This window comes from Corvus cornix, chromosome 10 (assembly GCF_000738735.6).
Source record: "Corvus cornix cornix isolate S_Up_H32 chromosome 10, ASM73873v5, whole genome shotgun sequence".
Taxonomy (NCBI): Eukaryota; Metazoa; Chordata; class Aves; order Passeriformes; family Corvidae; genus Corvus; species Corvus cornix.
Window position 1 is genome coordinate 18,604,754 of NC_046340.1, and position 19,611 is coordinate 18,624,364.

The 19,611-nt window shown below is 57.5% G+C and overlaps 3 protein-coding genes and 1 long non-coding RNA gene across 5 annotated transcripts; 1 reads left to right on the plus strand and 3 right to left on the minus strand.

Annotated features, from left to right (window-relative positions):
- The first annotated feature begins 90 nt into the window (after nucleotides 1-90).
- Nucleotides 91-10,888, plus strand: MAN2C1 (mannosidase alpha class 2C member 1). The gene is given in 27 exon segments (XM_039557822.1): nucleotides 91-159; nucleotides 161-180; nucleotides 614-742; nucleotides 1,257-1,380; nucleotides 1,671-1,741; nucleotides 1,878-2,055; nucleotides 2,500-2,689; nucleotides 3,055-3,161; nucleotides 3,310-3,420; nucleotides 3,773-3,865; nucleotides 3,988-4,104; nucleotides 4,540-4,635; nucleotides 4,930-5,075; nucleotides 5,527-5,650; nucleotides 5,812-5,933; nucleotides 6,445-6,530; nucleotides 7,004-7,174; nucleotides 7,462-7,544; nucleotides 7,698-7,792; nucleotides 7,915-8,019; nucleotides 8,206-8,362; nucleotides 8,686-8,829; nucleotides 8,924-9,033; nucleotides 9,602-9,681; nucleotides 9,799-9,944; nucleotides 10,107-10,210; nucleotides 10,291-10,888. Coding segments are annotated over 27 exon segments (3,096 nt in total). The 3' UTR covers nucleotides 10,409-10,888.
- LOC120410548 lies at nucleotides 1,267-8,737 on the minus strand. Its single transcript, XR_005602797.1, has 2 exons — nucleotides 8,551-8,737; nucleotides 1,267-4,261 (listed from the first exon to the last, which is right to left on the minus strand). It is a non-coding gene; the product is annotated as an uncharacterized LOC120410548 (long non-coding RNA).
- Nucleotides 10,889-11,127: 239 nt separating the features above from the next.
- Nucleotides 11,128-14,932, minus strand: NEIL1 (nei like DNA glycosylase 1). Its single transcript, XM_019293540.2, is given in 10 exon segments — nucleotides 11,128-11,478; nucleotides 11,644-11,857; nucleotides 12,011-12,084; nucleotides 12,457-12,484; nucleotides 12,955-13,079; nucleotides 13,228-13,327; nucleotides 13,834-13,912; nucleotides 14,068-14,187; nucleotides 14,283-14,397; nucleotides 14,400-14,932. Coding segments are annotated over 10 exon segments (1,308 nt in total). The 5' UTR covers nucleotides 14,833-14,932; the 3' UTR covers nucleotides 11,128-11,458.
- A 76-nt stretch (nucleotides 14,933-15,008) lies between these two features.
- COMMD4 (COMM domain containing 4) lies at nucleotides 15,009-16,974 on the minus strand. 2 transcript variants are annotated; one of them, XM_039557823.1, is made up of 8 exons: nucleotides 16,712-16,974; nucleotides 16,561-16,632; nucleotides 16,410-16,475; nucleotides 16,124-16,163; nucleotides 15,886-16,005; nucleotides 15,568-15,651; nucleotides 15,295-15,471; nucleotides 15,009-15,149 (listed from the first exon to the last, which is right to left on the minus strand). In XM_039557823.1, the coding sequence occupies exons 1-8, from the start codon at nucleotides 16,712-16,714 to the stop codon at nucleotides 15,109-15,111; spliced, it is 603 nt and encodes a 200-aa protein (XP_039413757.1). In that variant the 5' UTR covers nucleotides 16,715-16,974; the 3' UTR covers nucleotides 15,009-15,108. The 2 variants fall into 2 exon arrangements, with proteins under 2 accessions (XP_039413757.1, XP_039413758.1); XM_039557824.1 differs by having other exon boundaries at nucleotides 15,568-15,648; nucleotides 16,712-16,970.
- Between the last annotated feature and the right edge of the window lie 2,637 nt (nucleotides 16,975-19,611).

A 19,611-nucleotide genomic window follows, 5' to 3' on the forward strand; every position in this document is an offset into this window, starting at 1 on the left:
GGGCCCCGGGTGGGAGGGCCCCGGGCGGGCCCCGGGAGGGCTCGGCCGCGCCTGCGCCGCGCGGGGCGGGGCGGGAGCAGTGCCGCTGCCATGGCCGCGATCAAGCACCGGCGGACGGCCCTGGAGCGAGTGGAGAAGTTCCTCTCCGACACCTACTTCCACCGACTGCAATCTGCGGGGGCAGGTGGGCGGCGGGGGGGACTCTCCGGGACATCCCCGGGGCGCTGGCGGCGGCCGGGAGAAGCTTCGGTGTGTCCCCTCAGGGTGGGACGCTGCACCGGGGCGCTGCCGGCCGTGGGTGCGGGAGCTCGGGGGGCTCAGTGGACACACGCTGAGGGAGCAAATCACACACCCACACCCACGCACCCACACACTCCCTGGTCGGCATGGAGCGCTGCCTCGGGGCTCCACGGCACAGCCCCTCGGCCCTCCAGCCGTCCCCTGCCCACCGGGGGCCAACAGGGCGCTTTATTACTCAGTGATCTGGTAATATTATTGAGGATGCTGGGTGGTGGCAGGGCGATTCAGCCATGCTGTGAAAGCTCCCCGTATCACCCCTGGGCTAGTCCATGCGGGACAGATCTTATTAATGTGTCCTGGCCATCTCCGACCACAGGCTTTTTGGGGATCGCTGTCCACCGGCATCGCTCTCCTACTTCCAGACTCCGCGGCACATCCCGTACGAGGAGGCTGTTGTGCAGGAATTCAGGCCGGCTCAAGTGGGAAAGTCTTTCGGGCCCACGTGAGTAACAGGTTTCGGTGGTGCTGTGCCCGCGGTGGGGTTGGAGCTCATGTCTCAGAGTTGTGTTTGTGAGTCCTCACAAGCTCTCCCTGGTGAAGACATGAGATGATGCTCTTCTTCCCCGCTGAGTGTTTGGAGCTGCCTGCCCAGAAGCCCTTAGGGAGATTTCATGAGGGAACAGACAAGTTTCTTGCTCGTTTCTGCTGAGAGCTCCTTGTGACCATGGTTGTGTCTCTGATGCTTCTGGGGGGCATGTGTTGGCTTGTCAAGTTTGGGAGAAGATTCTTATCCCAGCAGTGGTCAGAAAAGATGCCACTGACCGTTCCTCTGGGGTTCCAGAAGGGCATAGGTTAAATTAGGTGTGTGTATGGACAGGCAGCATCCTTGTGTGTGAATCCCTTCAAACTTGTGGGCTGTCCTCACTCTGCTTTTTCCACGGAGGCTCTGAGGAAGCATGCTTTCCCTCGGGAGAAGGTCACACAGGGGACTGAGGTTGCTGCTTGCTCTCTTCCAGATGGGACACATGCTGGTTTAAGGTGGAACTGAGCATCCCCCTGGCATGGGCAGGGCGGGAAGTGCACTTCGTCTGGGAGAGCGATGGGGAGGGCATGGTGTGGCGAGATGCCCAGCCTGTCCAGGTATGGAGACGTGGATCACGGGTGTGCCAGGTGCCCTGCTATGTACAGAGCTATGTACAGAGTGGTGACCTTTGGCACCCCTGCCACGTTCTGTGGTGGTGTGTGTAGGGTTCATGGTGCTGCTGGGGCAGCAGCAGTTTTTGTTCCTGTACTTGTCCCAGCAATTATCCCAGAGCGTGTGGGACCAGCCCCTCTGTCCAGCTGGACTTTGGGGTATCTTATCCTGCCCATCCAGCCTGCTGTCATGGACCTCTGATGACATGTGCTGAATGTGCCATCTTCCTGTGCAGGGATTGACTAAGGAAGGTGAGAAGACCAGCTACATCCTGACAAGAAGCCTGAAAGAGTCAGAGCCCCACAGGTGGGTGGTCAGCTAAGCCAGAGCCCCCCACTGCTGAGAGACCTTGGTGTTGTCAGAAGCCAAGAGACCGAGGACACACACATCCTTGTCTGTGCTTGTGACCTGCTCCCTGATGGTTTCCTCTTGGTCCCCACAGCTTGACACTGTATGTGGAGCTGGCCTGCAATGGGCTCTTTGGAGCTGGCAAGGGCAGCATGATTGCCCCTCCAGACCCAGACAGGAGGGTCACCCTGAGCAAGGCTGAGCTGGTTGTCTTCAACAGAGATGTCTACGAACTGCTGGTGGATCTGGAAATACTGCTGGACATGGCTCAGGTCTGGGAGCTCCTCTTCCCTTCTTTCACCCTTTCTCCTTCTCCTGCTGTTCTATGACCTGAGGCCTTGGAGGAGAAAATGTTTGCTGCTTTAGCACAATTGACACTATCTGGACTTGATGATCCTTGTGGGTTTCTTCCAACTCAGGATATTCTAGAGTAGGAGAAAACTGAATTGAGAGAAGCCACAGGTGCTTTTTCATCCACTTTCTGCTCCAAAGCAGGATGTGTTAACCACAGTCCCCTGGGATGGGCATATGTGGAACTTGGATTTGGAAGGCATGTGAGAAAAGGCATAAGGTTGTGTTTGTGAAGCAGAGACATGGTGTTTATCTGTTATGACTGCCTGAGATAGGTGTTGAAAGGAGGTAGCAGATTCACCTGGAGACAGCTGAATCAGCTGATACAGTGGCCAGAGTCATACTTCTATCCCTCCCAACCCCAGCTCCTCGGGGAGGAAAACCAGAGGAGTTTCCAGGCACTGTACACTGCCAACCAAATGGTCAATGTGTGTGACGTTATGGACCCCTCCACCTTCCCCGCTGCACGTGACCTGGCTGCAGCCATCTTCAGCCAGAGGAACGGCGAGAGCCAGCACACCATCCATGCCATGGGACACTGCCACATTGACTCTGGTGAGAGCAGCACAGCGCTCCCTCTCCTCTCACCTGGAGGCCAGGGTGTGCTGCCCAAGGGGAGAACAGGCTGCCCTTGGGTTCCAGGCACAGGGTACCATGCCTTGAGAGAAGGGAATGGGACCTCTGTGCTGCCACACAGCTGGTTTGTCACCGAGGCAATGTGCGGATGTGGGTCTGACTAGCTCTGCCCTTTGGAACACTGATGGGACTGTGGATGAGGGATGAATTACAGCCTGCTGTCTTCTACCTGTTGGGCTTCACCCCTCCATTTCCCATCCCAGGAGGGGTTTCAGAGGGGTTCCAGCTTTGTGAGGAGCTTGTGTTAGGTAATAACCATGGTGGGGCCATGCCTGTCCCTGCAGCCTGGCTGTGGCCATATGAGGAGACCATCCGTAAGTGCGCCCGGAGCTGGGTCACCGTGGTCCATCTGATGGAGCACAATCCAGAGCTCACCTTCGCCTGCTCCCAGGTGAGTGATCTCCCTCTGGACACCTCTCCTCTGCTCGTGGCATGTTGCTTCTCCAGCAAAAAGAGATGGGGGGATGACCAAAGGAGTTGCAGAGAGAAGGGATGGGGTGTGGGGTGGGGAGCTGGGGCTGATCCCTGTGCTCTGGCAGGCACAGCAGTTCGAGTGGGTGCGCAGCTGGTACCCTGGGCTCTACGCACGGATTCAGGACTTCGTGGCCAAGGGACAGTTCATTCCTGTTGGAGGCACCTGGGTGGAAATGGTGAGTAGCATGGTGAGCCTGGCTTGCCACGCCCTCCTTGTGCCATCCTCTGGGACCAGGCCTGGCACTGCAGGGCAGAGCAGAGCCTTTGCTGAGCCTGTCTGGTTGGTGATGGTCTAGGAACAGCAGCTGTCTGAAGTGTCAGCCTAGCAAAAATACAATCCTCCCAAATCAATCCCTGAGAAAGGAGCTTTGGACTCCCTAGTGTGTTCCTCCTTTTTCCCTCTGCCAAGCCCTGTTCAGGTTCTCCCCACAATCTGCCAGGTCAGGTGTGTGGGAATGGGAATCTTACAAGATCTATCCTTTCCTGGTGCCTGGCTTTCCTCACTGACTCCCTGTACCTTCCCCCCAGGATGGGAACCTGCCCAGTGGGGAGTCCATGGTGCGGCAGTTTCTCCAGGGACAGAGGTTCTTCCAGGAGCAGTTTGGCCGAATCTGCTCGGAGGTACTTGTTTTTTTCCGTCACGCCTTCCTTGCACACCATCTCCTTCCACCCCTTGCTCTGTGTGAGGTTGGCCTGACTTGTGTGTGTCCCTCTCCCTCTGCTCCTGTCACCTGTGCTCCCAGTTCTGGCTGCCGGACACATTTGGATACTCAGCCCAGCTGCCCCAGCTGATGCACGGCTGTGGGATCCAGCGCTTCCTCACCCAGAAGCTCAGCTGGAACCTGGTGAACTCCTTCCCGGTGAGCTGTGCTTACCTTCTTCCCAGGGGATGGATGTGTGGGTGCTGGAGTCTTCTGCAAGGCCTGGACCTGTTGGTTCCACAGTCCTTCAGCTCAGCTAACACAGGCTCTGCTTCCAGAAGCCACCAGGTTTTGGTGGTAGTGTTGTCCTGCCAGGCTTTAGGAGAGAGGAAGGACATGGTTAGAGATCCCAGCCGGGCCCCTGGCCTAGGTATTCCTTCTGCTTCCAGACGGGAAGCTGTGACTTGTGTGCAGGTCCAACAGACAGCAAATCCAGCCCCTGCCCTTGTGGCATTCCCTGTTCTTGTCCTCAAACTGATCCATTGGGGCATCCTGTACCTCCCTGGATAGAAAATGAAGGCCCAGTTTGAATCCTGAAGAGGCTCTGAAATGCCTGTCCCTCATGGACCATATTTCCCTTTCTCTCCCCTCCAGCATCACACCTTTTTCTGGGAAGGCATTGACGGTTCCCAAGTCCTGACCCATTTTCCCCCTGGTGATTCCTATGGGATGCATGGGCGAGTGGAGGAGGTGAGTGAGGTTGCCAGACCTGCACGTGAAGGGCAGTGCCAGCCCCTTGAGGCCAGATCTGAGGCTCCTGGGAGAGGGCACTGCCTGGGAAGGGAGCGGGATATCTGGCAGCATTGTTGGACAAAGGCTGTTGGGATGCCTGACTCCAAGATGTGCCTGTGCCTGATTTAGGGCACTTTGGGCTGGGGAAGAGGAGCAAGACAGGGCTTTGCACCCTAAAGACTCCACCTGGTGTGGAGCTGTGGGGTTGGGGCTGGGTGCCAGGGGATTGCAGCTGCCCAAAAATCCCTCCAGATGCTGAAAACAGTGAAGAACAACAAGGACAAAGGCCGTGTGAACCACAGCGCATTCCTCTTCGGCTTTGGAGATGGAGGGGGGGGACCCACGCAGAAGATGCTGGATAGGATGAAAAGAATGAGTAACACAGATGGGCTGCCCAGGTGAGGGGAGAGCTCCCATCCTCTCTCCTGTCTGGGGCATTTGCTTTGAGCCAGGCCTGGCTGCCTGCGGTGACAAAGGGGGAAGGGCAGGGAGATGGGCAAGCAGAGGGCTGCGAAGGATTTTCAGGGGGATGGAGTCTCTCCATCATCAAGAGCTGTAAGAACAGGTCCATAGGGCGGCCATGGACTTCTTGTGACCCCTCAGTAGAGCCGTGGGGTGAATGGCCAGCACAGCAGCTGTGCCTGGCAGTCAGCACCTGCCTGGGGAGTGTCCACAGGAGAGGGACAGGGTCACAGGGGAGCAGGAGAGGGGTAGGAGAAGGGTGAGGGGAATACTTTGTCTGGTTGTGTTGCAGTTTCTGAGGCCTGTCACCTTTCCAGCCCAGATGCACCATTAGCCATGTCACAGGCTCCTCCCCAGCTCATCACTGTCTGTGTGTCTGTCCCACAGGGTGCAGATGTCCACTCCTGACCAACTCTTTTCTGTCTTGGAGAAGGAGTCATCCCAGCTGTGCACCTGGGTGGGAGAGCTCTTCCTGGAGCTGCACAATGGCACCTACACCACCCAGGCCCAGGTGAGGGTCCCACTCCCAGGCAAGGGGGCCGTGCAAACTCATGACACCTGCCAGCAAGCAGCCTTCCTGCTCTGGAGATGGGATTCTGCCGCTGGTGTGAGAGATCCACTCCCAGCTACCCATTTCCTGAGCATCTTCCTTCTGTCCTTCATTGGCACCAGATAAAGAAGGGGAATCGGGAATGTGAGCGAATTCTCCATGATGTGGAAGTGCTCAGCACCCTGGCTGTGGCTCAGGACAGTGTGTTCCAGTACCCTGCCAGCCAGCTCCAGCGGCTCTGGAGGTGAGGGAGTGTAGGAGCACTGGTGGTACTGGGGGAGAGTTCAGTACTGCAGCACGGTATGTACACAACCCCCGCCATAAACTGGTCAGCAATCTACCTGGAAAGAATCTGCTGCTTTGCTTGATTCTCCTGTTGAAAGGTAACTCCCAACCCTCTGCTGTCTGGAAGCTTCATTTCCTACCAAAGCTTATTCCTCCCCAGTTTTGACTTGTTTGAGCTTGTGCAACAACGTATCTGGTAGCCCTGAGGGATAAAAACAAATAGCTCTTACTGCCCGTGGTTGTGGTTTACTAAGATGACAGTTGACAAGCCCTAACATAAAGGGATTTAAAGCATGCTGTGGAAAAAATCCTTTTCTCTCAAGTGCTGGGAAATGGGGGAAGAGGGAACAGTTACTAAGTTTGTCTGTCTTGCAAACAGGGCTCTTGTTTGAGAGAAGAGCTTGTTCTAAGCCAGCACAAATCCAGTGCTCACCACTGCTTCCTTCCCTGGTTTCTGCTCTCTGTTTTAGGTTATTGCTGCTCAACCAGTTCCACGATGTCCTGCCAGGCAGCTGTATCCAGCTCGTGGTTGAGGATGCCCTGCAGTACTACACAGGTGAGCAGGGAGTTTGGCTAGGAGGACACTCACCTGTGGGAGCACACTAGGTCCTGCCTGGTGGGGCTGCGGAGGTTCCAGCCCTGGACTGCCAGGGCCAGCCTCGGCAGGCATGTCTGAAATAATGTTAAATTAGCAGGAGAGCCAAGGGATTGAGAACCATCCCAATTTATTGACTTTTCTGCTGGCTGCTGGCATGCCAGGATAGACTCCCACCAAGGTTTGTTTCTGCCTGCCCAGGGGTGCTTGCAGGAGCTTCGTTAACTAGAATTTTCCAGCTGAGCTGGCACAGCTCTTTGTAATCTTGTAATAACAAAGTTCAGAGTAATTAGACACTTGAATTACTTACTAATAGATAATAATAATTAATGATAATTAGCAGTTGTAGCTTGGAAGGAGATAAAGTGTGTGTACATTGCACGGTGAGTGCCAGAAGCTCTCTCAGCTCCAACTCAGGCCCTTTCATTGCCCAGAGATCCGCAGGGCTGGTGCTCAGCTGCAGGAGGAGGCTGTGCGATCCTTGTGCAGGGATCTGCTGCAGCCCAAGGCACGGAGCACCCAGAGCACCCTCGTGTTGAACACATTGCCCTGGGAACGCACCGAGGTGATCTCCAGGCCTGGGCCAGACGGAACAGAGACTTTGGGTATGTCTGACGTGGGAGTAACTCTTGTATCAGAATTCCTTACAGGGGCAGAGATAGCTAACAGGGAAATACTTCACCTCTCTCTGCCCTGGGGAGAGTTTTATTGACTGTTCAATTTGTCCTTTGGACAACTTGAAAGGGGATAAAGTCGCCTGAAGTATGCATGAAGAAGAGGAGGGTATGGGAGGAGGTGGTAGATCTGACATGAGAGCAGCAGGGCAGCACAGTCATGGGACTTAGGGTTCAGTCTGGGGTGAGTGTTGGAACAGAACCTCTTTGCTTTCCAGCTCTGGTGACAGTCCCCAGCATGGGCTATGCTCTAGTGCAGGAGCCATTTGTGCCTCCTCAGCCTGTGGCAGTGAGGAAACAGGTAAGCACAAGGCACATTTCCTCAGGTCTGTGTTCCCCCCATCAGAGGTTGTTTGAGGAGAAATCTAAGGAATCCACATACTAAGCTTGCCATGGAAGCACTCAGCTCCCACAGGTGTGGGTCTGTGACACCTGCTTCTGGCCTTTTCCCAAGGAGGATGGCTCCATTACCATGGAGAATGGGGTAATTGCTGTCTGCCTGGACACGATGGGGCACCTGACCTCGCTTCGGCTGCTGGACTCTGGAAGGTCTGTGTCACCCAGTTCCTGGCCCTGAGCTCCTCAAACCTCTCCCAGGACTTCTCACTGTACACCTTTCTCCACTGCCAGTCCTTCTGATGCTGCTGTTCCTCTGTTCTACTTTATTTCAGAGAGTCAGTCCCAGATGGCTGCTATGCCAACCAGTTTGCACTCTTTGATGATGTTCCCCTCTACTGGGATGCCTGGGATGTGATGGATTATCACTTGGAAACCAGGTAGAGGAGCAGTGCATGCAGCACTTGGATTTTGGCTTTGCCCTGAGATTCTTGCCTCCCTGTCAGTCCTAGCTGTAAGAGCATTCACTCTGGAGAAATGAGTGCCTGCTGTGTGGGTGGTTGGACTGGGATTTGGGAACTTGGATCTACGAGGCTGAGACTATCTCTGCCTTCATTCCTTTCTAGGAAGCCAGTGACAACGCTACTGAAGCCTCTGGAAATCACCCTGGCTGGGGGCCTGCGGGGGAGCGTGAGGTTCTCCCTGCAGGTTGGGAAAAGCAGCACCTTAACCCAGGAGATCATCCTGGATGCCAGGTGCCCCTACCTCCGCTTCCTGACCCAGGTTCGGCCCGTGGCTGCCATGTGATACTAACATTCTATGCAGCTGGGAACTGGGGAGCTGAACCTTGTGCCTGAATTATGTCCCCCCTCCCTGTTTTCTTCCCTGGAGTCCCCTGCTGCCTGTCCTCCTCTGCAGAAAGCAGCCCAAGGGTGGGGGTCCCGAGGGACGAGGTTGGAAGAGGGACCCACCAGTTCATCCATGTTGAGACTCTGGTGTGTTTTCGTTGTAGCTGACGTGGACTGGCTGCTGCACACCAGGACACGAGAAGTGCAGTCTCTGCCTGTCAGTCCCCCATGGTGACGTCCTTCTGCTGCCACATTTAGGTCGAGTGGAAGGAGGCTCACAAGTTCCTGAAGGTGGAGTTCCCTGTGCAGGTCCGGAGCACCAATGCTACCTACGAGATCCAGTTCGGACACCTGCAGCGGCCAACGCACTGGAACACGTCCTGGGACTGGGCTCGGTTCGAGGTGAGAAGGGAGCTGGTCTGGACCCAGGACCGAGCTGCTCCTGCTCTGGGCAGTAGCTCTGTGTGCTGAACACATCCCTTGGTACCTGCTGCAGGTGTGGGCTCACAAGTGGCTGGATCTGTCCGAGCATGGCTTCGGGGTTGCTCTGCTGAACGACTGCAAATATGGGGCATCAGCCCACAGGAACATCCTCAGCCTCTCCCTGTGAGTTAGAGATGGGTGAGGGGAAAGCTGCTGCGGGTACTCTGCCTTCTGAGGTTTCTCTTGGAAGTCAAGGCAACACCTGGTCCTAAATGACCTTATTTAACAAGGAAGTAGTCTGGTGGGTGGCTGTTGTCTGAGAATTTGGCTGACTTATATTATCTTAGTCAATTAGACCTAATTCCTGTGAGCTGTGCTCAAAGACAACTCAGGAGAGATCAGATTCAGATTTGTAGCAGGCTTTTCTGTTGCTAACCAGAACATACCCCAGGAAGGGAGGCTTAAGGAGAGGAAAGGAACAGGAGTTAATCTTACGGGTACATACCAAGCTAAAAGAGACTGCGTATTTCAGTTTGACTCTGTCAGCCACAATTTTCACAGGAAGACACCCCAGTTTTTTAGCTTCTGGAACCTTCCAGGGTTTGTTTGCTGTTGCGTGTTTGCTTCCACTTCAGGACCCAGCCTCAAGGTAGCAAGGGAAGCAGTTGTCTTGTCACAGTGCCCTGGCTCTGCTCTGTGTGACAGTGGGTGCTGCCAAGACGCCGGTCTCACTAACCTCATGTTGCCTTAGGCTGAGAGCACCCAAGTCCCCTGATTCCACGGCAGACATTGGGCACCACCAGTTCACCTATGCTGTGATGCCTCACCGGGGTGAGTGGCAGGCACAGCTGGGGACATGCAGGGTGGGAGATGCTCCAGGGAGCCTTGGGGTGAACGTGTCTGCGGCTGTGCACGTACAAAGGCTGGCTAGAGGGTCTTGTGCTGCAGGTTCCTTCCAGGAGGCCGGTGTGATCCAGCAAGCCTACAACTTGAATTTCCCCCTCCACGCGGTCCCAGCCAGCTGTGCCCAGTGCCCAGCCTGGAGTGCCTTTTCTGTCAGCTCACCTGCCATCGTGCTGGAGACTGTCAAGCAGGCAGGTGCTGGGGTAGAGGAGGGAAGGGCAGGGGGGTTAAGGTGCTGTTGTTGAGCAAGGCTTGCTCTTTCACCCACACCGAGTGGTGGTCAGGTTCAGCTGAGTGCAACAACTTGTGTTGGAGAGGCTGTGCCTGTCTCATTTGTCTGAACTCCCCCAAAGGCTGAGGACAGACCTGAGGCTGTGGTGGTTCGGCTCTACGAGGCCCATGGCAGCACGGTCACAGCCTGGCTCCAGACCTCCCTCCCTGTCAAGGAGGCGATACTGTAAGTCCATGCCAGAGGGCTGGGGGTGCATGGGGATGGGGATGGAGATGAGTCCCTTCAGCCTTGTGTTTGCTCCCCAGCTGTGACCTCCTGGAGCGTCCGGCTGTGCAGGGCCGCCTGCAGCTGGAGCAGCAGGGCCTGAGGCTTTCCTTCACACCCTTCCACGTGCTCTCCGTCCTCCTGGTCCTGAGCCGCTGACACCAAACATCACCCTTGCCGATGCTGCAGCCACCTGGACCAACACTGTGAGCTCAAATAAATCATAGACTGAGCTGTCTCCGATCTCAAGAGTTGTGCAAGGCAGCAGTCCCAGAAAGGGCAGTGTCCGAATGTCCTGCACCCAACTGTCAGAGAGCAGCGCTTGAACCACCCCACTCCTCAGGGAAGGAGGACAGCTGCCCACTGCCCAACCAGGGTAGGTGGTCCTGAGTGAGTTCTGAGCTCACTTAAGTGTAGACAAAGGTGCAGACAGGCTGGTGGCCCTGCACAGGCTCTGCTCCAGCCCTAAGGGTTTGGGGAGCAGCAGCTTCCACAGTGACTCCTGTGTCTCAGCTTTCGTCTTGTCTAGCAGTGAGTGTAAAAATACACTCCACTCCTTCCTTTCTCCCTCTGCCTGCCCCTTGCATTGCCCTTGCAGAAGAGGAAATGCAAAAAATCAAGAGAGTTACATAAAAACAAGCTCCAGCCTGTTTTCTTAACTTGTTTCCAGGTAACTGCACTGACCTGCCTCCTCCCAGGGGCTTTGTTGCAGTTGCTTTTTTAGTGTCCACCTAAACAAGATCTCACTTCTGGGACTGGGGAGGAAGAGCTTACCTTTATTTTGGGGGGATGAGGTGGAGGGGAACTCTGCTCCAGCCCCTGTGGAGAAGAGGCTGGGCACAGAGGGGTTTATCCTCAGCATGAAAAGGCATGCATAGTGATTTCTACACAAAATACTTTATTAGTCAGCTAAAAACAGTGATGGGATCAGCAGCCAGAAAAGGAGGAGGGTGAGGGAGGAGTCAGAGTCCAGCACAACATGTGGTCCTGGCCCTTCTTCCCCTCAAATGCCTGTGGACAGCAGGAAAAAGCCCCATCACCAAGCTCAGCTTCTCCCTCCCACACTGGCAAGAAGCAACAGCAGCAAGTGTGAGCACAGGTACAGACTAGCTCCATTTTCCCTAGCACTAACCCGGGTCTGTGGCCAGGCCCTCCCTGAGCTCCTCTTGGCCCCTTAAATGCCCCTCAGGAGGTGGCAGTGGGTGATACTCACACAGCAGGGGCTGCACCTGGAGAATGGAGAGGGAAATGAGGAGTCAGAGGGCAGGGGGGTATCTGGTTCTGCCCCATGGGCTCCTCTCCTGCTTTTTGGCACCCCTCAGTCCCCTTGCCACAAGGGAGCTCTCCCACAGCCCCCATCTCTGCACCAAAGCTACAGGGGCTGCCAGTCTCACCTTTGCCCCTGTGGGCAGATATCCGGCGGCTTCTCCTGACGCTCAGAGGCACCTCAGGCTCAGGCAAGGCTGGAGCAGCGGTTGCTTTCCTCCTCCTGCAAGCACGTCCCTTCCTTGGCCTGTCAGCCTCCCCTTCCTTCTCTTCCTCCTTCTCCTCTGACTTCAGGGGGTTCACTGCAGCCCTGCGGTGCTTTTTCAAGGCACGTGGGGTGACCTGGGTGGGCATCAGAGCCGGAGCTTAGCAGCAGAAGGGTCCTTGGAGCACCAAGATGAGAAACTCCGTGTAGGATCATCACCATGAATTCATGAGCAGCCCGAGCAAGGCCCAGGGAACAGGACAGCCAGACAGAGCCACAAAGCTGCTCACCTTGGGGGTCGATTCCTCAGGGTCTGCCTTCAGCTGAGGGCTCTTCTTGCGGGGTGTCTTGCGGGGTCTCTGCCCTGCATGAGAGGATGTGCCCAGCTTAGGTGGGGTGAGGAGAGGATGGGGCAGAGCCTGCACCCCAAGGGACAGGCCATGGCACAGGGACCTTGCAGGGATACTGTCCTGGGTGATGTGAGGAACTGCAGGATGAAAAACCATCCAACAGTTGCACCCAGGCAGGTTGGGATGCTGGTAGGAAGCCTTGGGGACAAATGGGTTCTGTCCCCTGGTACCAACAACTGTCACAGGCCTGTCAGCACCCCAGAGAGAATGGCTCTTTGCTCTCTGAGTGCCTGTGCCCTTGTGCTGCACAGCAAGAAGAGGGTTTCCCTGTCTCCAGCCCTCCCCGAGCAAGAGTGGGTCCCACAGGAAGGGGAGAGGAGACTCACCTTTGGGAGCCATCGGGCCAGGCTCTCCCTGTAAGGAAGGGACAGAGCATTGACTGGGGTGCAGTCATTCTGCAGGCAGCAGCAGCAGAATCCCTGCCCCTTCTCCATCCTGCAGCCACTGCAGTGATAGGGAAACAGCCACGTTTCCCTGGGAAGGCAGGGGAGTTGAGCTTGCTCTGCCGGCCCTGTGCCTTGAGGACTCTGCCATCATTTCCTGTACCTTCAAGGCCCCTAACACAGGGCACAGGAGGGAAGAACAGGGCTTCCAGACCACCCCAACCCCACCATTCCCTCCGTCTGCTCCAGACTGCTCACCATCCGTTACCTGGCTGCCCACCACACAGGAGGTCCTTGTCACCTCCATGCCCAGCAGCTTGATGGAGAGGGAGACCCCCAGCCACACAGTGTAATGGGAGTCTCAGCAAGCAGAAAACAGGCCACACATAGGAGGAGTGGTTTGGGGACCTCCAGCTCCCAACAGCAGCCCCAGGCTCCTACCTGGAACCATATGGTCCTGCCACTGCGGTCACGCAGGGAGCTCATGCCAGGCACCAGGTAACACTGCAGCCAGTTCTTGAAGGCAGCATAGTTATCCGAGTGCTCAGGGTCCAAGAGCTGCTTCTCTGGGAGGGGAGACAGGGAAAGGCAGACAGAATCAGAGCAGAAGCCGTGATCACCATTTGGTTCACCCCAAACCTTCTGATGCTGAGAAAGCAAAGCCCCAGCCTCCCTGCCAACCCCATGCCCCAGCTGCCTGTCCTGTCCTCTCACCTGCCATGATGACCTCCATGGGCACGGTGTGGCACAGTTCCAACAGATCTGGGTTCTCTTGCTTCAGCTTCACCTTCTTGCTCAGTGTCAGGGAAGGATCCTGCAGGTATGGAGAAGGGCAGAGAAGTCACCTGCCAGCTACCTCTGCCTCCTCAGGTTCTCTCCTCTCATCTTCTTCCCCATCTCTTGCCCTCCAGAGGATGAGCTGCCACACTCTCCACGCATGACAGCCCCAAGTTCACCACACAGTAGGCTTCCAACTCAGCTACACAGACATGAAAGAGGGCTAACACACACAAACACCAGCAGCAGGTCACGTAGTTTGTTTTCAGGCTTCTTTACAATAGCCGCCTCCTCTCCCCTGACGCCACAAGATCAGCCTTGGGCTTTACTGCAGCCTGCCCCTTGGAGCTTTTAAGCTTGCAAGGTGTTTGTTTCCCTCACCTCTTCCTCTTCACCCACCCAAAAAACACTTGCAGACTTCCTTAGGGCAGAGGACTGGCAAAGGTCATCATGAAGGGCCACAGGCAACCAAACCCCTGCTTATGGCATCTGTCTGGAAACCTGCTGCTTTCTGAGCCTGTGAAAGCACCTGGTATTCCCCACCTTCTTCCTCCTCTCCTGCTCCTGATCCTTCAGGGCCTCCAGCACAGTCCGAGCTTTTTCAAAGGGAGGGATCTTCAACCTGAGAGAGTTACACACAAGCCTGAAGCCTCGGTTCTGGCACTTCCTGTGTCTACCAGGTGAGGAGGCACAGCTGGCTTAGCCAAGGAGCCTTCAAGCTCCAGCAAACTCTTAGAGACTAAACCTCCATGGCAGGTGGTGCTCAATCCACCTTACCTGTAAAGGATCTCAGCACGCAGGTAATTCCCAATTCCATTGAAATATTTCTGGTTTAAGAGGACCTCACAGATGGGCTTGTCAAAAGCCCTGTCATCCAGGTTCTTCAGCACATTCCCCCTGCAAGAGAGCACGGGGCATGAAGAGTCACCTGGACGTGTCCGTGCAGGAAAAGCAGCCAAAACCAAGCAGGGGGCATTCCTCAGGACGCTCACCTGAAAGCCTGGTACTCGGAGACGACGCAGGGCCCGCGTTCCGGCTGCCAGGCGTCCCCCAGGCGCCAAGACCCGAAGCGCCGGGGGTCGACGAAGCAGAGGGCGCGCGGGGGCTCTCGCGGGTGAGGAAGCGGAGGTGGGCATGGCGGGGCAGCTCGGCGGCGGGGCACAGCCGGAACGACCCCGACATGCCGAAGCGAAACACGAGGTCCTGCGGGGGGGTGGCACCGGCGGGGTCCAGCGCGCTCAGCGTCAGCCGCAGCTCCTTGCCCCGGGCAATGGCCGAGATGCGGTAGGCCTCGCTGCGGAAGGGCACCTCCGGGCCGCGGCCCACCGCCGAGCGTTCCACGCCGCCCGCGAACACCAGCGCTCCGCACGCCCCGTTGATGAAGCGCCCGGCCAGGTGCAGCTCCGGGCACTCGGGCATGGCCGCGACTGCCCAGCGCAGCCCCAGCTCGCCGCCGCCTGCAGCCACGGCCCGCCCCCATTGGCTGCGCGGCGGGCGGTGCGCGCTCCCATTGGCTGCGCGGCGGGCGGTGCGCGCTCCCATTGGCTGCGCGGGCGGGCGGTGCGCGCTCCCATTGGCTGCGCCGTGATACCGGAGGTGGTTGTCCCTGCCGAGGCGGCCCCGCCGCGGGGAAACGTCGCACAACGCCGGCGTACAGCGGGACACGGCTCAGCTTTGTCACCGGGACTTTATTGGAGCTGCCCCGAGGACCCCCGGAAACCCAGAGGGCAGGGAAACGTCCTCCTCCCCAGCCGGGAGCACCAGTGTGGGCCCCCAACTCACTGTCGCAACCTCCTGCCATGGCCCTTTTCTGGCTCCTCAAAGAAGGGTGTTCATCAGGGTCTGGGCCTGCTTCAGCTCTGCAGAGAGAGGACAGAGATGTGGGGGAGCTGCTGGTATTGCAGCATCCCTTTCAGCATCCCCTTCCCAGCATGCCTCCCACAGCATCTCCTCCTGCAGAATCCCCCACGGAGGTTCCTTCTGCCACCCCTCCTGGTGCCTCACCTGCCAGCAGCACCCGGAACTTGTTGGCCGAGAGCGTCACAGGGATGGCTGTCATCTTCTCACACTCTCTATCCCGCACGTTGAAGGTCAGGTGCACCACGGGCTCGTTGACCTCCTGCAGCTCGCTGGAGCTGAGGGTGTAATCCACCCGCCAGCGCACTGAGCCCAGCTGGCTCACTAGGGTGGGTAGTGGGATGGTGTCAGCACCCCTGCTCACTCCGGCAGGGTGATGCTGACCCCCACACCCCTATTAAGACACAACACCCCACTCACATCGCAGGCTGCAGGCCCTGAGCCTGTCCTGGAGGGTGCTCTGCTTCTCCTCATAGGAACGGCACAACCCACTGGCATGCTCTGCTTGTGAGGGGAGACAAGAGAAGAACCCCTCTGCTCACACCAGACCTGCAGCTGCCAAACCCCACTAAAGCACCTAAGGAGCCCCCAGGGATTGATGGCACAGAAGGGAGGTGATGGAGGACAGCACAGCAGCCAGCCTGCCCTCCATCTGGATGTGAAGAAGGCAGGACTGGGAACTGTCACAAACATCCCACCAGGTCTGGCTCACGGTGCCACCCCAAGGGTTTCCCCTACCTTTGGGCAGCCCCAGCTGCTGCAGCTCACTTGACAGAGACTCACTGTCTACATTGTGCTTGGCTGCACTGGAGAGGATGAAGCCAAGGACAGCAATGGTTGCCTTCACATCCCCCGACTCTGCAGATGGGAGGGAGGGTGAGCACTGTCACCTTGGGAAGGCATCCCCAGGCAGACCGCTAGCCATCCCTGGAGCATGGCTCCATCGGGGGATCCCGGTAAGGACAGCAGGGCTCACCTAACTTTGCATCTGAGGTCAGCTTCAGGATTTTGTCATACTGTGGGAAAGCAGAGCATCACAGTAAACACCAAGTAACACATTCACTACCAGTGTTAACACTAACAATTCTTACCTAAATATTAATACTAATAACACTTACTATGCATATTATTATTACTAGTAGGGGCCGGTAGCATTCTTAACGCTGAGGCTTGCATGAAGAACACAAGATTAATTAAGGTTGCTGATTATGCCATTGTAGTGTTGAAACACTTGGCCTCCACTGCGGTAGCCCCACACTTACCTCGATGGCCTCCCCCAGCAGGTCCCGCAGCACCTGGGCGCAGATCAGCTTCAGCTTCACCGAGGACTGCGGGGCAGAAGGAGGGTGAGCAGGGGGCCCAAGAGCAGGCGGGGGACGGGCAGGGGGACGCGGGGAGGCACGGGCACTTAACTATTTTGGCCAGGGTGCTGATCTCGGCCAGCACCCAGTCGGGGCAGTCCAAGTCCCCGCAGAAGCGGAACCGCTGCGGGAAAGAGGCGATCAGAGCCCGCCGAGGGTTCTGCGAGCCCTCCCCGCTCCCCGCCGCCGATCCCCCTCCCCACCATGTCGCCGCCGCTCCCCGCTCCGCGGTGCTACCCCAGAGTCCGCCTTTCCGACCCGGAACTACTCCAGGCGGGCTGCCGGCTACGCCCCTCTCCGCCCCCTGCCCCGAGTGCCGACGGGGCGCTCCGGTAGGGGCTCTGCGGGGACCTTCGGCAAGGACCGGGGCACCAGAGAGGGTCGGGGGAGCGGACGGCGGTCTCCGGACCGCGGGCGACGGCAGACCCTTCAAGCGCCCCAGGATCCGCCCGACTGGGCGCCTCGCCCTCCCATGGGCCGCGGCCTCACAGGTTCCAAGCGCCGCCACTGCCGGCCCGCCTTTCCCCGCGCTGTCCGGTCACAGCCGCCCTTCCAGTCCGGGCGCGGTCCCGCCAAGCTCAGACCGCTAAACCGCGGCCCGGCCCCTCAGCCCGGCCCCGCTCCCCCGTTCGCCTGAGGCGCCGCTCCCGCCGCCGCCGCCGCTTTGGGAGCCGGCGGAGCCGTGGCCCCGCTGCTGCAGCCTCGGCAGGTGCTGTTGGGGCCCGGGAAGGGCGGGCGGCAGTTCTCCCCCGGAAAAGGGGAGACGGCGGCGAGCGGGCGGGCTCGGCCCCCGGAGCGGCGGCAGCGGCGGGAGCGGGGCCTGAGGGGACAGCGGGGGGGCGCGGAGCCGCGCGTGGCGGGAACGGGCGGGCTGGGATTGGCTGGGCCGGCGCTGCCTCGGGCTGGGATTGGCGGGGCCGGCGCTGCCTCGGGCTGGGATTGGCGGGGCCGGCGCTGCCTCGGGCTGGGATTGGCTCTCAGATCCACAGGCAATATCCCAGCGCAACCGTGATTCCAGCTCCAATCCCACAGGCTCTAACCCGCCTCTACAGCTCAACCGTGATTCCAGCTCCAATCCCACAGGCTCTAACCCGCCTCTACAGCTCAACCGTGATTCCAGCTCCAATCCCACAGGCTCTAACCCGCCTCTACAGCTTCTTTCCCATTCTTACTCACAATCCCAGCCCCACAGTGATTTCAGCTTCAGCCCTGCCGTGCCTATTACAGACCCTGTCAATAGGCAATATCCCAGCTCACAACAATCCTACAGTGTCTATCCCCTTTGCAGTCCCCTTCCCAGCCCCAGTGATTTCAGCTCCAGACCCACAAGCTTTATTTCACTGCCACCTCTGCTCTTCCAGCTGCAGATCCGCGTCTCTCCAACACCACCAGGTGAAGCTGCTCCAGGTTCACTCTGCAGATCTTCCTTTTGGCTCCAGCTCTGCATGGCTTCAGCTCCAGCCCTACAGTCTCTAAGCCCCCCCCACAGTCAATATGCCAGCCCTACACTGATTTCAGCTCCAGCCCTGCAGTCGCTATCTCAGATCCATAGGCAATATCCCAGCTCAACCGTGATTTCAGCTCCAATCCCACAGGCTCTAACCCGTCTCTACAGCTTCTTTTCCATTCTTACTCAGAATCCCAGCCACACAGTGAATGTCACAGCATTACAGTGATTTCAGCCCTGCCGTGCCTATTACAGACCCTGTCAATATCCCAGCACCAGCGGCATTTCAGGCGCAATCTTACAGTCCCCTGCTCAGCTCTACTGATTCTGTTCCCTTTTCAGCCACAATCCCAGCCCCACCAGCAATATCACAGCCCCACTCTGATGTCCCCACAACAATCCTACAGTCCTGTTTCAGTCCTACAGTGTCTATCCCCTTTGCAGTCCCCTTCCCAGCCCCAGTGATTTCAGCTCCAGACCCACAAGCTTTATTTCACTGCCACCTCTGCTCTTCCAGCTGCATATCCGCGTCTCTCCAACACCACCAGGTGAAGCTGCTCCAGGTTCACACAGCAGGATCCTCCCTTTGACTCCAGCTCTAGAGTCCATATTCCAACCCCAGCCCGGCAATCTTTATTCCAGTTCCAGCCCTTTGGTTTGTGTCCCATCCTATGGTCACTTCCCAGATATCCAGCCTGTGTCCCTTTGGAACAGTGATTCCAGCTCCAGCACTGCCATCCCTTTCCAGCCCCAATGGTTTCAGCTTCAATCCCACAAGCTTTATTTCACTGCCAGCTCTCCTGTTTCGCTTCTGGCTCCACATCTTCCCTGCAGCGGCACTTAAAGCAGCTCCTGGTTCTCAGGGCAGGATCTGCGTTTTGGCTCTAGCTCTGTGTGGTTTCAGCTCAGCTCTTGAACCCATATTCCTGCCCCAGCCTAACAATCCTTACTCCAGCTACAGTTCCACACTCCCTATCCCAGCCCCACAGGGGTTTCACCCCCTGCCCTACCATATTTCAGTGTCCTCCTGCTCTGCTGCCTCAGCTCCAGCTCCTCAGCATCCCACTGCCTTCAGCTATGAGCTGCTCCTGCTTCTCACTGCAGCCCGGGGCTGTTGATAAGGTCACAAATCAGTTACTCTTAGCACTACTTCAACATCTCTAGGAACTCTCCCACCCACCCCAATGGGGTCCCAACTTTGGGGACACATGAGGCCTGAACCCCAACACATACCTTCCCCCCTCCCTGGCGCCTCACCCCAGCACTTGCCCAAGGGCCCCTTCACCTCCCCTGGGCAGCACGAGGGGCTGGGAATGGCCACTGGGCCCCTGGTTCCCCATCCCGGGCCCTGGAGCCCCTAGAGCCCCCAAACCCCTTCACTCTCAGCCTCTGCTTGGTACCACCGGGCAGGGCCTGGCAAACCCCCAGGCCTCTCCTGCAGCCCCTGAGCTGCAGCTCCTTCCCCTTCTCCCACGGGCCTTATCCAGCTCCGGCCCCAGCACTTCCATTGCTCCGCATTGGTTTGAGCCTGACTCTAGTCCCAAGGTCCTTGTTCCACACCCGGGGGCTTTACAACTGCTGTTTCAGCCCCAGCCCCACAACCTTTACTGAATTAACGTCACAAATCTACTAAAAAAGCAAATTAAAACCCTATAA